At 40.8% G+C, this 17,467-nt stretch overlaps 1 protein-coding gene across 1 annotated transcript; it reads left to right on the forward strand.

Annotated features, from left to right (window-relative positions):
* Positions 1-752: 752 nt before the first annotated feature.
* Positions 753-17,461, forward strand: gipc2 (GIPC PDZ domain containing family, member 2). Its single transcript, XM_018678059.2, has 6 exons — positions 753-1,403; positions 12,438-12,623; positions 14,548-14,728; positions 15,393-15,505; positions 15,692-15,773; positions 16,074-17,461. Exons 1-6 carry the CDS (start codon positions 1,128-1,130, stop codon positions 16,223-16,225), a joined length of 990 nt encoding a protein of 329 aa, XP_018533575.1. The 5' UTR covers positions 753-1,127; the 3' UTR covers positions 16,226-17,461.
* Positions 17,462-17,467: the final 6 nt, after the last annotated feature.

A 17,467-nucleotide genomic window follows, 5' to 3' on the forward strand; every position in this document is an offset into this window, starting at 1 on the left:
GGACTGTATGAATGGATTATTAGAAACTGGGCACAGACATGCAAAAGGCCCTCTGAGATGTTGTTTTGCATCTCTTTATGGCTGTTAGAGTCCCCTTGAAGCCATTATGCCTCTCTTTTTGGTCATTTTGCATCTCACTGTAGTCATTTTGTGTCACTTTTTATTTGTTTTGTGTCACTTTGTAGACGTTTTCTGTCTCCTCCAGAGACTTTGTGCAGGTAAATCATGCTCTCAGGTGCCTTTTTGTGCCACAAAACACTACCTGAACTTCAATTTTGTTCACACTTGAGATGGAAAGAGGCTGCAGATGCATACTGACACTCCCCTACACAGATATAATACAAAATATTACAGCATACTTTGTGTAAACATTACAGGAATTACATAAAAATATTAAAGGAAACCATCAAATAAAGTTAGGCTTCTTAAAGCAGAATTATTTAAATTACTTACAGTATTTTTCATTACAATTTTAATTAAATATTACTTTAGCATTAGCATGCTGTGAGGGTCTAATATAAAGGTTTGTATTCATGTGACAGACACTCATATTGAAATAATATTACTTGTGAACTTTGTAATTGTGAACCTACCTCTTAAATAGGCCATGTCGAGTGAGTATACCTGTATCCATGCACCATGTGTTTAAAAAAAATACCACAATAATTGTTTTAAGGTGCTGGTCCCCCTGCGGCGGAGTACAGGTGCACCGGGACTGACCCTCCTGCCCGGTGGAGCCCCGGGTCCATCCCACTGCGCCTGCGTCCCGCGGCACGCTCGAGAGAGAGACAAACAGAGAAGCTATTGTTAGCCGCAGACCAGCCACCCGGGGTTGTGACAGAGTTTATCCCACACTCACCACCTACCTGTTGAATATTTACACCGCCGAGTCGCTGTCGAAGAACGAAGTCAAACCTCGGCTGTGGTGGGCAGGTGAGGAAAGGAAAGGTGCTCGCGGAAGGAAGGAAGAGACTGAGGAAAGCTAGGAGGAAAGAAGGAAGTAAATAAGGACAACACGACCGTTGGGCTTGGAACTCAACAGGTACTTCAATGTTATAGCAGTGGCTCGGACTTTTCTGTGTTTTTACTCGGTGAAAAACAACCAAACAAAACAAAACAAACAAAAAATGCCGTTGGGACCATGGAGGAAGAAAAACAAGTCGACGAAGGAGCATTTGGTGGAGAACGAGGAGGTCAGCGGCGGACACGCAGGTGTCGGGAGCTTGAGTAAATCCGCCGTGAACGGAGCGGGGCTCCCGCCTCCACCTGCCAACCTGCGGCCCAAACTGGTCTTCCACACGCAGCTGGCGCACGGTAGCCCCACCGGCAGGATCGAGGGATTTGCCAATGTCAAGGAGCTGTACGGAAAAATAGCAGAGGCGTTTAATATAAGCCCACCTGAGGTAAGGTGTCACCTGTTGTTGTTAAACGGAGGGAGGAAAAAGTCATGTAAAGGATCATGTAAAGGATTTAGTGCTGCATTCACGGGTTAAAGCTCTGTTTTACTCAAAGTACGTGAAGTATTCTGATAGACTAGACTTTCCAGACTTTTACAGCGTTAAAGCAGAGATCATGGCCGGATTGAACTTCGGGGGAACCCCGGGGTAAATATCAGTTGTTGACCCTTGAGGTCTTGAAGTAAACTAGAAAATACTTCTCACATGCTTGCTCATACTCATCTTCTGCCTTAGGCCTCAGACTTCAAAGGGAAATGTTTCTTATAAAACACAGTACATTAATTAAGGTTAAACCAGTTGTTTTCAACCTTTTTGGGTTGTAATCTCATCCAAATAGAAGTCTGTAAGTCGTAAGCAGTTCCAACATTCCACCATTACATGACATTTGCCCTTTAAACCTCTTAGATGTTTTATTTAAGTAAGCATTTGAGACTCCAATTATCATTAATTTCTTTTTTTTTTTTTTTTTTAAAAAGAAAAAAAAAAGAAGAAGAAGCTAAGATTACAAAAAAAGTCCAGATAATGTATCAGTATTTGTGCATCAGAACTTAGTTTTTTCGTGGTCTCTTTCTAGACTAAGCTACCTGACTGTATGTAAAGTAGCTGAAACTAGTTCCACCCTTGCAGCCACAGTAGTAAAATACTGCTCACATATGAATACACCAGCTTAAACAATCTAATAATACAATATTTTTCTTGCAAAACAAGTATTACTTTATTTTTAGATTTTATTGATAACACTTCTCTACTTTTACTCAAGTAAAAAATTTGAGTGCAGGACTTTCACTTGCCAAGGACTTTTTTCATAGTGTAGTACTGTTACTTTTACTTAAGTAAATGATCTGAATGGCAGTGGTGGAAACTGTACATTTACTTAACTAATGTGCTTCAGCAGAGTTTTGGAGTACTTGTACCTTCCTTAAATCTTTCCAGTCCAGCTTTTCATTCAATACACCACATTAACTTTTTACTCCACTACATTTTACAGCTACAGTCTTTCCAACTGTACATAAAATAGTTCAAATAAGCTTGAAACCAGCCAACTACAACCTTAAACTATAGCTTGGATGTTAATGTATAATCTAATAGAATAATCTAGAATATAACAAAGACAGGTGCCATTTTGTTGCAGAATGAGTTTTATTATTTACAGAAAATAATTAAATTCTTGTACTCCCTGTTTATTTTTAAAAGTAAGACTCATAATAGAGTATTTGTACGCTGTTGTTTTGCTACTTTTACTTAAGTATGAATACTTCCTTCAGCCCTGAAAGATGGATGCTTGCAGTAAAGGTTTGGGTAAACAGTTTTATAAGTGGATTTTCTAAGAGATTAGTCCCGTGGTGGCCATTAAAGTCAGCTTTGATTGTCGAGTGTCAAAGCTAGTCTGTGTTTATGAAGGCACACCCTCTTGTCAGCCCTACACACCTTTACTCCTGCTGGATTGAGAAATATCTGCATCTTATCTTCATCATGCCATCACCTGGTGGCTGACATAATGTTGCCTCTAATTTTAGATACAGTTTTTCACGGCCATTCAACATCAAATTCCACCAGGAAGCATGAGCAAAAGGTGCATGTCTACGTGGAGGTCCTGAAAACAAAAGCAGCACCTCTGAGCCCAGACTGCTTGAGCTCTCCTTTTCAAAGGAAAGTGTGAGTGGCATGTTTGGCTTTTGTCAGCCTCAATATGACTAGAGAGGCCGGCGGGGCAGCCTGTTATCAGCCGGGTTTACTGCAGGAGCATGAGACGTGAGCTTCCTTTGCCTCTTGAAGCTCAGAGATACAGTTGCGTCATTGTATAAGTGCAATAATTGGAAAGGAATTTGTCTCAGTGGCATTGGTACACAGTGACACAATAGGGAACTTCACATGTGGTTGATTTGATAAGTGACTTGACTTCTTCTCTGGAACTGGCCACTGCCTTTCTGACTTGACTGATTGATAATTTTTTTGGTCTGAATGGGACTTAAGCCATTTTTCTACAGGTATTTGTTCCATCATGTCTCTCAGCAACATTCATAAGGTCTTTCTGTCTCTGTCTAGACTTGTTGTGGTACAGAAACTGCCTCACAGCGTGTTCTTTTCCTAACACTAAGCACATTAACACAGAGGAGCTAAATAGATTTGGGATTTTAGATGATTTTCAGCAGGTTGCATTGCCTCCATCTCTATGAGCACTGCCCCACCTCCACCAGCTCCAGAGGTGTTGTTCTGTAGCTCATTTTGAACTTTGACCTCTGTGTAAAGGAGGACGACTGAAACTCTAAAGTACAGGAATCAGCAAAGAATCACATTAGTGTTTATTTTGGCAGGTTTCACACTGACAGAAAAGAAAAAGTAAGACATGAGCTTTATTGGTATTATACTGCTGTGCAAGATGAGCAAAATTACGATGGCACTCCCTGAGTTTAAAACATTTTTTTTTTTAATTGTTAAAAGGTCACAAAGAGCAGTACTGAAGGTGCAGTCCAATGTGCAATAAACTATTAGCAGCAGACAAGTATAGCATATAAAATGCTTCAGTGCCTCAAGCAGGTAGGAGGAAAAATAACAACCATATGTCAACATGTCACTATCAAGTTGTTTTGTGAAGCCACATTGGCACATTGGCATCCTTTGGTGTGTAGTAGATGCAGAGAGTGTGTGTTTGTGTGTGTGTTTGTGTGTGTGTGTGTGTGTGTGTGTGTGTGTGTCACTCAGTACATTGGCCCATTCAGAAACGTGGCACAAATAGTTCTGCAGACACAAAGACAAACAGACAGAGTGAAGGAGCATGATGTGATAATGTTAGATGTTGGACTCCACGGTTTTTACCACAGGAAGTCCCTCGTGTCCGGCTGCGGCACAGCCTCAAATCTAACCAGATAACCCGTCCCAGCCACAGCCAGAGGCGTCCCAGAGGACCCAGGGGATCGGCTCTGCCCAGGTCCTCCTCCCTCCATAAACACCACCAAACATCACTGCTGTGCTGATGTTCAGATGTGACCTGTGTCAAACAGAACAAAAAAATATCAGCGCTGTTGGACGTCTATATTTTAGGGGATATCTGCAGGTAGAACTGGCTACCTGTTGTGTTTCTAATCTTTTGTTCCCCCATTTATATGAGTTGAGGGTGGACAAAGTATTAGAAACACTTCTCTCAATATACAGCACCACATCCTCAAAACACTTCTCTAAAACACTTCCACCAAAAAGTGCATCAGCACATCTGTGGAAGAGCTTTAAAAGTAAAGTCTAAATGTAGCAAATGTATGATTAATCTCATGATTTATCTGATCTATAAATCAGGTAACAAAGACAAGACATGAATCTGACCAAGTAGTTTTGGATTTTCAGTACCAGTGGCACATTTTGTGGTTACTGAAAAAGTAGTGAGGTTTGATTTTCAGCCCAGGCTGTGGTCAGAGCTAGAGATGTTTTTTTTACAACTTTATTTCTATTCATATTTACAGGCAAAAAGAGGGGGTTGACATGGGTTGTCTGTATGCCTTCCATTATTATTGAGTTAAAGGTCAGTTTCTCCACGCAGTTTATATCATTGACGAGTGCAGTCCGGTTGTTCTTCAGGGTTTGGCTGCAGCCATTTCCGTGTGATGGTTTTCTTGTTAGCAGGCAAATATTTTAAAGAGGTATTCATCCTGTGCCGTGAGTTTGTCTGGGAGCTTGTCCAAGTGTAATATAACAACAACAAAAAGAGAGCTCACTGCCTCACTAGAGATGTTTTCCATTACTAAACTGTCAAATACAGTCTGCACTCAGAATGTGCTGAAAAGACAAATATCCCACTGAGCATCAGACATATTTAAATGTGCTAACAGCTTTAGCTGTCATACAGACTTAGATCTGTATGGCTAAGTATAGCCCAATTCTAGGCTAAACAGTAAATTGTTTTAGCTCATAGAAACAAAGCGTTAACAGCTGTAGATAAAAGATTTTTTAAAATACCCATCAGAGGAGTTGCCAAACTTGTATCTTTGCTTTTAAACTGTGTAGTCTCATTTTAAATCTGAAATCAGTCAACAATCAAACCTATTTTTAAGCATGTAATCTGAGTAAAGTATTGATTCAAAGGAGGTTAGACGTGACTATCAAAAATATAATGATAATATATTCTCATGGACATTTGCAGTGTCCATTCAAAATGTGCAAATGTTTTTGTTACTGCTTGAGGTGGCTACTTTGCTCCGATAGTGTCTGGGTGACGCATGGATGTATTGTAAGACCTAATAATCTAATAATATCTAATAAGATCTACTCTACATCCATGGGGTCACAACATAGAAAGAGTCCACCTTTCTTAAAACACCCTGGCATGTGTGCGCTGTAAATTGTCTGTATGCTGCACATCTCTTGTGTCATAGTTTTTTTCTCCACATCAAATATAAACAATGTTTGAAGCTCTCAAACCTGCTGCTCCTTGGGTCAAACTCATATACCCACAAAGTTTTAAGTCGATCGGAAAAGCAGTTGTCAAGAAAAATGAGCAGTGGACAGAGATTCCACTGTTTATGTTTCGATGTTTAGTCTGTGACACATTCGCCAAACATCAGTGAATTAAGTGAAACTAATTGTCTAAAGCTGAACTTTAAGACTTCTCCCACTTAAAGATGGTGCTTCTTCCTCATGGTGACTCTTCTGTAAATGAAACTCACCCCATGACTGTGGCTGTTTGTAAATCGACGGCTCTGAGGCTACATGAGCTCTTGACTGACCCTGATAGGAATTACGTAATAAACAATGGCGTTATCGTCCTTCTGCGCTCGTTGCCTCTTAATAGGTTACGCATCTCTCTCCAGACAGACATCACATTGAACCAAATCATGTCTGGATTGACTGTGAGCATCTATTGTTGCGCCTTAATTAGACAGTAGAGCTTATGTTGCAGTCGGTCCCTTTATTTAGGAAGCAGAGCTGATGGAAAGGAATTTGAATGAAATAACTGGCATCTGAAATATAATTACAGCTGATACACTACAAGTAAAAGAAGCTTGGGATGTTTTACATGCTCTCTCTGCTCAGGTCAAAGTCTGGTTATTGTCCCTGCAGCCGTAGAGTTTTAGGTGTGGCTCTGTGACTTTACCTCTTGTCCACCTGTTCGCAGTTGGTGAGCCTGCTCCCTGCTCACAGAAAGCACACACACATTTGCCTACATTTTGAATATCAGGGCTGCGGTCGTGTGACGTGAACCACGCGTCTTGTTTTTGGGTTTTTTTTTTTTCCAGGTCCCAGGTGGCTTTACTTCCATGTTTGCAGCCAGACATTTCTTAATCACAGGGGCGGTGGGGGGGGATTAGGTGAAACAATCTCATTTGATGGAGCTTTAGTCTGCTGTTTGTATTAGCTGAGCTCCTGCACTCACTTCCTAGATGGTGTTAGAAACCAAGCAAACTTTAGTTAAGGCTATCCCAGCTGTATACTGTCCCATCCTTTAGATTACACAGTTTGTCTCCATTCTCTGAGTGCATGTGGAGACTGTTAAGTAACAGCTTCTTACATCTATCAGGACGTGAGCCTGAGAGGAAGCTTATGAGAGCCGTAAATCCACGTCTTCTCAGGGCAGGTGTATGACTGACACTGATAGGAATGTATGTTCCCTGATCACTTTATTAGGTATGCCTGTAGATAGAATAGAATAGATCTTTATTGTCAGAACAGTGAGAGACAATTTAGCAGCTCTAGGGTTGACGACACAAGATTAAAAATATAGATAGAAGTAGACAAAAATTATAAATACAGTATAGAATAAACACAATTAGGTGGTAAACACAGAGGTAATTTTGCAAAAAGATAATAATATAAAGTGCAGAATGAAAAATGAGAGTGACATGGGTTTTTCCAGGTCTTGGAGTCGGAGTTTATGGTACCTCAGTCTTAGGGAAGGGAGAAGATGTTTAGCATTTGACTAACTGTGGGAAGAAGCTGTTTTTTAATCTGTTAATTTAGGTTCTGATTGATCTGTATCGGGGGGAGAGCAGGTGATGTCCAGGCTGAGTGGGGTCCTTTAAAATACAGCTGGCTCTCTTGTACAATCCTAAACTTTTTGAGATGCATTAATTCAACTAAACACTGGACTGCACTGGACTGCATTACATTGTAAATCCTCTCAATGTAATGAAATCCAGTTCTAAAAAACCGCAAACTACAACATGACTTAAACTTAAATTAACTTCTGTACTAGTAGGGTTATTTTTATTATATTAAAAAAGAAAGCCATGGTTTAGCTTGTAAAAAAGTGGTAATTTTTTTTCCCACGGTTGAGGCCATTGTTTTCTTCTTGTGTGTTAAACAAGCCCAGTTATATTATATTAGTGCCTAATAACATGTTCTGAAATTATCCTGCAGCATGATTTCAGTTTGAACATGTGGTTACTTGTAATTGTGCTTCATTACACATGTGACAAGCAAATGAGCACAAACTCGCCCTGTGTGTGTGTGTGCCAGTGTGTGTGTGTACACAGCCAGAAACAAATGTGACGCTAACAAGGAGCGTCTGAAGCTGCAGACACAGACCCCAGGTGTGTGTTTGTGTTTGTGTATTTAAGTGTTTGTGTTCAGCGCTGGACTGGGTCTGGTTTATAGTGATTTAAGTGGTTGTTTACCAGCAGTGATGCGGAGGAAAGCGTTGTCACGGCACCACCGAACAGCAGCCGGAGTGATTTCAGGTTTCTGTCGTTCTCTCTGAGGATCAATGTGACGGTGAAGAGAAAACTAATATTTGTTATTACTTGCCTGGGGATGGTGGTGGTGATTTATTAGAGGAGAGTTTGACCTCTGGTTGTTGTCGAACAGCCCTCTGTCTCCTGCCAGGTGCTGGTCAGGTTAGTTTTTGTGGTTTAACAGGTGTTACAGTCAGTCTACCTGAGTGATTTTGACATGAGCTTTGCCTTTTATGTAGCCTACTTAAACTCACATAAACTGTATTTATTAAGTGCCTTAACTCTGACCTTGTATGTTTTCAGTCTTGAGTATCTGCTTTAAAATATACCGCCATTAAAATAAAAGTAATAAACATCTTTGACCCCTGTCTATAGTATGTAGCATCCTCACAGTTTGTTCCTCTTCAAATGTCACATGAATAAAATAAAAGAATCCGACAGCCAGAAATCAGTCGTCAGAAAAACAAAAGCTAGTCTGAAGCTGTTTATTTAGTATTTCCACTATTTGGAAGCTGCTATGTAGAGCTAGATTGGTGAATAATCCAGGCCTCGCTCACAAGTCCGTTGTACCTAAAAATTCTTTTAAACTCCCAAATAATGTAAAATATCACAACTCAGTTGATAGAGAATTTAAGTAAATTATGTCAGTATTCTGCTGCAACATAAAATACTTTGCTGTGGTTGTATTTGATACAAGACTCAAGTTGTTTAATGTCATGTTTCATCTTGAACATCTTACACATTAATTTTACACAAAGAGAATTCACATTACTCACACAAAGCTTGAACTCAGGAGAACATAATTACAGGCCGAGCGCTTCTACAAACTGAGCTAACAGCTGCTGCCATGAATCTGTTGCGGTGGTTTTGTTAGTTTTTACTCTAATATTTTATTCTTTATATCATATATTTAGTATGTGATGCTTTGTCGCTGTAAACATCACGGTTTTGTCTTTACATGTCTGTTTTCTTCCCCGTGAACTGATGTGATCAGTGTTCGGTGTCTCAGTCATAAAATAAACCAGGCTGGACTCAGTCTGATCACAGCTTGGCCAGATGACCAGATTATTCCTGGTTTAGTTTGTCTGGTTCGTTTTAAGACGAGCTTTAAAAAATAAGTATCACCCTGCTTTTCTGACCCACCTTTATGAAACAGTCATCCTAAAGAATCTCACATCCGCAGTTAAGTGAATGATTACACCAGTTTAAATGCTGATGGATGCGATTTCCTGTCTGAAACTCAGCCACGCCACAATAACATGCAGCTTACATCAGCATTCCCTGTTAACTACTTCAGACACCCAGCACAGATATAACAGTAGATGAGTGCGGGAAACAGGAAAAAACATTATTTCGCTGTAACACACAAGTGACTCCACAGTGTAAGAGCGATACTCTCTCGTTTAATCTTTCTAACCCTCTTTTCTGCCATTAAGAGACCTGTTGAAGAGGCTGTAAATGGACAGCGGCTCAGTTGCCAAAGAAACAGGTTTGCCGAGCTTTCAGTGCAGGGTATATTTCAAAGGGAGATCCAATTAAATGCTGTATTTATCCAGCTTTACCTTTCTTCAAACACAGGCGGGGAGGAGTGATCTCTAATTCAGCTGTGGTGAATACATGTAGGCGGAGATTTGTAGAGAGAAGATGTACTACCTGTACTTTTACTATATTACACAGTGTCTGCATTGACAAATCACTGTCCTTTTGTTGAATTATTTTTAGAGCTGCTGAACTATTCACACCTTCCTGAAGGGAACGAAACTGTAATTGCAATGGAGTAGTTATGTTGTAGTGAGCACTGGCACAGTCAGAACGTTAGTTAGAAGTAACACACAGCTACTAACAATTATTTTTTAAATTACTGATTAATCTGTTAATAATTTCATCACCCAGAGCTGAAGGTGATGTCTTCAGATGTCTGTCCGACCATCTGTCCAAAACCAAACAATCACGTTAAATAAAACGAAGGAAAAGCAGCAAACCCTCACATTTAAGAAGTGTTTACGCCCTAGTGGTCAAATACACACAACACACCCAAATAGACAAACATCCTGCAAATTGTCTGCTCGGTTGTGTTGTGTGCATCTGGGGTGCATTTGTTTTGTCTATTTGCATGTCTAATTTTAACTATTTTATATACTGTTGTGTAGTTAATCCTTAAAAATGCACAGTTTTTATGATATAGAGTATATTATGGGTGTAAAATCTGAATTTACAAAGTAGTGAGTAAATATAGATGTCAAATAAATGTTTTGAGGTAGAAAGTACAATATTTGACACATTAGCAGTACTGTGTGGCATAAACTGGAAATACACATGTGAAGAACAAGTATCTAAGAACTGTACTTGAGTAGATGTACTTAGTTACATTCCACCACTGTACTTTACTTACTGTGAAGCAAACACTTGATGTGATAAATCACTTGCTGAGCAGAATCAGTTAGATCCTAATAATCAGTGTAGTTTTTAAACTAGACAGTTGCTTCACTCATTGAACTTGTGGTCTTTGCTGTGTGATGTAGCACCGCTGCTCGTCTTCTCAAGCTTAAAAACACTAATTATCCTTCATAAAATGTTATCATTTTCTGTGACAAAAGTAGAGGCGCTCTTTATTTCAGGAAAATCAGGGAAGCTAGTATAAAAAGCTGTGGGAAATCCTGCATTTCTACAAATTTTGCACATCAGTGTCAGCGCCAAACTGCATTCTTTTGTCTGGAATTCTTATCTCATATTTTTTATTTCTCTTTTTAAGGCAGTGATCCTTAAATAGCGCTGACATGGGTGATGTTGAACAGATTGCAGTTCCTGCCTTCTCACTTTTTTTTGTCGCGTTGGTCAGTATGGTGCAGGCAGTGGGAGGTGTAGTATCTGTTCTCGTGAGTCAGGTCGTCAGAGGAGAGAGGAGCGGTTGAGCTGCAGTGAGTGTGACACTGCTCGCTGCGTCCTAGCTTCACCCGGCGGTGTGATCGGCGCCGTGGCTGACAGCCCAGCAGGGAGAGAGGAGTGCTGGGAGCTGCGTGCGTCGCAGAGAAGCAGCTTAATGCAGTCGGCAGCCTTGGTAACCGGGTGTAGGCGTCCGCTGCTGTTCCTCCCACTCACTCATGGGTAATGCCCTGGCCTGGTGGAGGGAGGGAGGGAGGCAAGGGAGGGGTGTGTTATGGAAAAAAGAAAGGAAAAGAGCCATCAATTCAGCTACAGCACACCCCTCCCTTACCACACAGATTGCCTCCTCTATCCTCCATACTCTTCTCCTCTAGCGGCCTCCTCTCCATTATAATCCCATTCTTTAATGGTCTGGTAACCCAAGGCAACGCTAATGTGTGTGTGTGTGTGTGTGTGAGAGAGAGTGAGAGAGAGAGAGAGAGAGGCGCCTGTTGTTACACAGAGAGAAAATAAAAGGCCCAAACAAGGCAGGCCTCGCTGCCAGAGCCTGATTGGTGCACAAAGGTCATTCCTGATGAACCAGTAGGAATCAGTCCCTCTCCACCATCGCACAACCTGGAAGTCAGACGCTAAATCCTGGCTTGGTGTTTCTCAGAACCCTGCTAGGAGTCGGATGCATGACTTGTATATGGGCATATCTGAGCCCCATAATAAATAAATGTCAATTAAAGCTGATTTTATTAATAGCTCTAGTGCTGTGTCTAGGTGAGTTAGAGGGGGAATAAATGATTCACAGCCGGTCTCCTGCTCGTCCTGGGTTTCACCGTCCCGTCAGTTTAAAGTGCTGTTAAATCTGGACACTTGTGTATCGTGTTGTGGGTGATCACATTTCCCTCCTGTCTCTTCTCTGTCCTGCCAAGATGCCACAACCACAAGGTGTGAAGCCAGATTTCTGTGTTTCTGGCACAGGACGAAAGGTCGTTTCGTCACAGGCCTGGTCCTGCCTCGGGACTTAGACACAGACCGATGACACCCCGGGGTGGAAGGTGGCATAACTGCATAACTTAGCCTTCTGCAATAAAGACAGAGCTCCCTGATGATTCCTGTATTTAGCAGACTGACACAGCGCTCTGTCGGCTACACTTTTATTTTTGAATCCGGCTCAGTTTTCACGCTGTGACTAAAATCAGGGATTCTTTTTTTTGATTCTGTTCAAAAGATTCAGACTATTTTTGGTGTTTGCTTCACAGTTTTAGAACCTGATAAGATAAATATTTTTTTCTCAGTGTCTGTTAGAGAGTTGTCATGTAGTAAAAGTAGTTTTTAACCATTTATTTAACTCAACTCATCAAATGTGTGTATTTTTTCTCTGCATCTGTTTATTTTTGTACATATTTATTAATTGGAGTACATATGCTTGCTGCATGTCTTTGCACAGATCCTCTTCTGCACCCTGAACACCCACAAGATTGACATGGACAAGCTGCTGGGGGGCCAGATCGGCCTCGAGGATTTTATCTTTGCCCACATTAAAGGGATCAAGAAGGAGGTAGAAGTTTATAAATCTGAAGACGCTCTCGGCCTCACCATCACCGACAACGGAGCGGGCTACGCTTTCATAAAGGTGAGGAGAGAACACCTGTCTTCACATTTATTGTGTGTATTCTTATATCAGAAATTAAGTTGAATTAATCAGGAATAATGTAAAGAATACGCTGTGTTTATTGGTTTAAACTATCCTCAAAGTCAGGTCACTGAGGCTTTGCTCAAAAATCAGGTCAAGACCAGCAGGTACCATGGACTTGCGCTCGCTGAGCACTTTATTAGGAACGCCACCCTTTGCTCTCAAAGCAGCCTCAGTTCTTTGTGGCCTGGATTCCACAAGATTTTGGAAACAGTCCCTTGAGATTCTGCTCCAAATCTCCAGATACAGTCTGTGAGCCTCAGCACAAATCCAGATTGATCAGACCAGGTTACATTTTTCCAGTCTTGTGTTGTGGTGAGCCTGTGCCTGACGTGGTCTTCTCCATGTGTTGTTGCTCTGACTCACCACAGTTGTACAGAGTGGTTATCTGAGTTACCGTACGTTCTGTCAGCTCCAACCAGTCTGCCCATTCACCACATTTTTCCCTCATTCTGCTGTTTGAAGTGAACATTATCTGAAGCTGCTGATCTGTGTCTGCATGATTTTATGCATTGATGTGCTGCCACATAATTGGCTGATGTACAGATGTTCCTGATAAAGAGCTCAGCGAGTGTATGTCCATACAGCAGTGCGACTATCTCTTTATTATTTTTATAATCAAAAGATCATTTAGTTGAAAAGAAATCCAAAATAATACAGATTGCCCACTACAGGCTTCCAAAGTCTACAGTCCAATAAACAAAGATTTACAATGTGAGGTGCACATAAACAGGAAAATCTATAAAACGAACTCATAAAACCAATAAAGGTTTAATGTTCTTCCATAAAAATCACCTGAAAGATTCACCTATTATCACTGATTAATCCTCTACTGAGTCCACCAGAGTAGAAAATTGTCTTTTGCTCATAAAAAACATATAGAGTAAATGTGGCAACAAGGTACAACTAAAATTAAAGAAACACTTCAGTATAGATAGTCCCCATTTGTTTACGTGTTGGCCATATTTAATTTGACAAGCTTTACAAACTTCATATGTTGCCTCTGTTGATGCAGGCTGGTCTAAGTTTATTAATTTGGTCTCAGTGATGTTGCTGCACCAGAACAAACTGCTCACATGTGCCATCATGTGACTCTGAAGCTGCACTGCACCCTGATAACCTGACGGTGTTTATGACACAATAAAGCCCTGGGGGTCAATGCTGTGTGACGCTGTTGAGTTATGTGAGCTGTTAAAGAGATGCTGCATGTTTGAAGATAAACTGCTCACAATCAGTTCACTGATTCATTCTGATTTAACCTTTCATGTCTGGACAGTTAAAGTGTTGCAGCTCCTCCAACATCTTAATTTAAACTGGTAGACTCACGGGGAGCAGCTGTTCTCTCTGTTTTACACCTTCTCTTGCTGTAAATTGTCGACTGGAGAGGTTTATAGAGCAAAATGTAGGTTAGGACATGAAGCTTAATGCTCAATATGCAAAAGAAAATACATTGAAATGAACGGATTCCCTGTCATTTCTATCTAAAACCTCCCAAACCCCTGCAGTGCAGATGCTCCTAAGCTGGTGGAGCAGATATATTTGCATCACAAATGTTTGATTCCTTTTTTGAAAGCTTTTGAAGTCTCATACAGAAATAAACAGCGTTATTTAGCTTTCCATGGAAGCTTTTTTAATAATATATTATTTTGTGTCCTGCTGAGTCGAGTGGTTTCACATCAGCGAGCTCACAAACAAGAAAAAAGATTATATTGGCCTAATACACTCTCTCTCTCTCCGGTCTGTTTGCTCTCTCTTGTTTTGATCTCTGGGCTGTGTTGCTTGGAAAAACCCTCAAACCTCATTTCGTGCTGCTCTTTTAATTATATTTGTCACTGACGTCTTCTCCTCTCTCTCTTCATGGCAGCGTATCAAAGAGGGCAGTGTTGTGGACGGGGTGAAGGTGATCTGCGTGGGCGACCACATAGAGTGCATTAACGGACGCAACATTGTCGGGACACGGCATTACGAAGTCGCCCGCATGCTCAAAGAACTGCCCAGAGACAAACTCTTCACCCTCAAACTGGTTGAGCCGATGAAGGCCTTTGGTGAGTCAGAAACAAGATGTGGAACAAGTGTCAGTGATACTAAGTCTGATTCAGAGACTCCAATATCAAGACCTCAAGGGCACGTGAGATTTTTGAGTTTTTAGTCAGGCTGCAGCTAAAGATTGTCTCTGATTATCGATTAATCTGCAGATTATTTTCTTAATTAATTGTTTAGTCACGGCCTTATGTCACGGCATCATGGCTTAAAATAACTGAAAAAAGCAGAAAATCTTCATTTTCAAGAGGCTGAAAACTGCTGTTGTTTTTGGCTTTTATGGTTGAAAAATGACTTAATGATTGACTGATCATCAAAACATTGGCTGTCAAATTAGCAAAGTGATTAATCCACTAATAGTTTCTGCTCTAAAACAATAAAAAATGTGAAAAAACTTCATTCACACCTCCTCAGGCCACGACGGTGTCTTCAAACTACTTTTCCAGATATTAGTAGTAAATTTACTCTCACAGCAAGTGGTCACATTTGAGGAGTTGAAACTAGATAATGCCTGGAGTTTAGGCTTGAAAATGACTTATATTATTAAATGATATCAATCAGATTCATTTAATATCAGAATACCTGCTGCTCCATTATATTGTTATCTGTTGGAGCAGACAACTGGACAGGTTTCACTCTCTGTCATATTGTTTCTGTTCTGATTGACAGAAATGCTTGAGCCCAGGTCAAAGGGAGCCAAACCTGCCACTGACAATAAGATCGGCACAGGGAGGGGGACTCTGAGACTTCGCTCCAAGGGCCCAGCCACTGTGGAGGAGGAGGTAAGCTAAATAATCCTGAGGTGACGACGACAGTTCTCCCAATGTAAATAGTATATATATAAAGAAGATACACACAGATATGACTAAACAAACAGACAAAAACACCCTCAAAAGATGGTACTCATCTATAAATCAATAAAAGTGAGAAACTGAATGATTTTAAACCGAGTTGTTTGTGTTTTCCAGCCAACAGAATTTGAGGAGAAGGCGGTGAAGAAGGTGGACGACCTCCTGGAGAGCTACATGGGAATCAGAGACACTGAGCTTGGTGAGTGATATTAACACCAGCAACACTGTTATATGTTCCACTCGCCTGTAATGTGAAAGTGTTGATGACAACCCAGCAGTGAGAAGTTGTGAGTGATCAGAATAGGATGTTTTCATACTTCAAGTCATGGCTAAGGAGGAGGATCTTTTTCCCATGTGTTGAGAAAATTGTGGCTATGGAACAGGATCTTGTTCCCACGCTTTAAGAAAGTCATGGCCAGGGAACAGATTCTCGTTCTGATATTTTGTGTCATGAATCCTCAGCTCCTCAGTTACTCCTATTTGCTCTTCCCTTCTCCAGCTGCTACGATGGTGGAGGTCGGCCGCGACAAGAAGAACCCGGATGAATTCGCCATGGCGTTAGACGAGACCCTCGGAGACTTCGCTTTTCCAGACGAGTTTGTTTTTGACGTCTGGGGGGCCATCGGGGACGCCAAGCAGGGAAGATTTTAAAGTTTGCCTCCCTGCCTCCCAAACACACACATACTAAACACACAAACACACACTCCCTCCTTACACAACCTCACATCTTTACTATCCTCAGAAGCCAACTGGACAAACTTCAACCAGCACAAATGGGGGGTGGGAGGTGGATGAAGTGTTCCCACCATCACTTTGCTGTTAGATGTAGCTTTGCACTTGGACGGAGAGTCTTCAGCCAAGTGGGTCTACATGAGGAATTTCACACGTCAGGGGTTTTTTCGGTGTAGTCTCGTAAAGAAAACGCAGTCTCCAACACTGGACCTGCCTCCTGCACGCTGAAGAGTTGGTGATTTATTCCAGATGTTGTATAAACCTTTCGTGCACCACCTCTGGAGGCAGGGTCGCTCTAAGAAGCTTGTGACGCTCAGAACAGCTAACCTAGTCAACAGTGGTCTATTACACTGGTTATAAATGGTACGTGCACAACCTTTAATTTTAAAACAATCACTCAGTTTTGATCACACTTTATAGCTGTGTAATTTTGAATATACAGATGTATCACACAGCTTTTTATAGGCTTTTTATATGTGAAAATGCTGCTGATTTTACAGCAGCAGCATTGTGTAATTATAGAGATCGTAGCAATATTTTCTCTCTCTCAAGCAACCTTTTTATTTCCCTCCTGTGTTTTAAAATCTTTTAAATGACCTCATGGTAAAAAAAAAACAAAAAACATCACACTGTTTATGTTCATTTACTCTGTGATTTTCCTAAAAGTCTCTGTGCCCTTAAACATCTCAGCTTGAGCCTTGTATAAATCCGTCAGAGACTGAGCGACACAGAGAAATGAGGGGGTTTTATCTTTAAATGCCTTTGCCATACGTTCCACCAACATTCCTTATGTTTCTCATGTTGTTATAATCTGTTAGCGCTGCTGTAAACACGTCAGGAAATGAGGCATATTTAGAGAAGCACGCTAATTATTATTATTTTTTTCTCCTGTAATTTATTTTACCATGAAAAATCATATGCTCTAAAACGTTTTGTACACCGAGACGTGGTTTGACGTGGAAGCCGTTTCGAAGGCTGGAATGGGATCAACTGCAATCCGATGTCTTAAATAAATGCACTCGCATTAATATAACTGCACTATTTAAAATCACTGTCAAACTGAATTTAAATAGTGACTTGATTAGTGTCATCTGTTTGACAAAACCATAAGGGATCACTATTGTTGGATAGACAATAAAATTTGCTATACTGTTATATTAC

The sequence above is a fragment of the Lates calcarifer genome, linkage group LG4 (assembly GCF_001640805.2).
Source record: "Lates calcarifer isolate ASB-BC8 linkage group LG4, TLL_Latcal_v3, whole genome shotgun sequence".
Classification (NCBI taxonomy): Eukaryota; Metazoa; Chordata; class Actinopteri; family Centropomidae; genus Lates; species Lates calcarifer.

Excerpts from the sequence above, each read along its gene's own strand:
- gipc2 (XM_018678059.2), top strand. The coding sequence starts at position 1,128 with ATGCCGTTGGGACCATGGAGGAAGAAAAACAAGTCGACGAAGGAGCAT. Across the intron at positions 1,404-12,437 it reads TTAATATAAGCCCACCTGAG|ATCCTCTTCTGCACCCTGAA; the intron begins GTAAGGTGTCAC and ends GTCTTTGCACAG. Across the intron at positions 15,774-16,073 it reads AATCAGAGACACTGAGCTTG|CTGCTACGATGGTGGAGGTC; the intron begins GTGAGTGATATT and ends TCCCTTCTCCAG.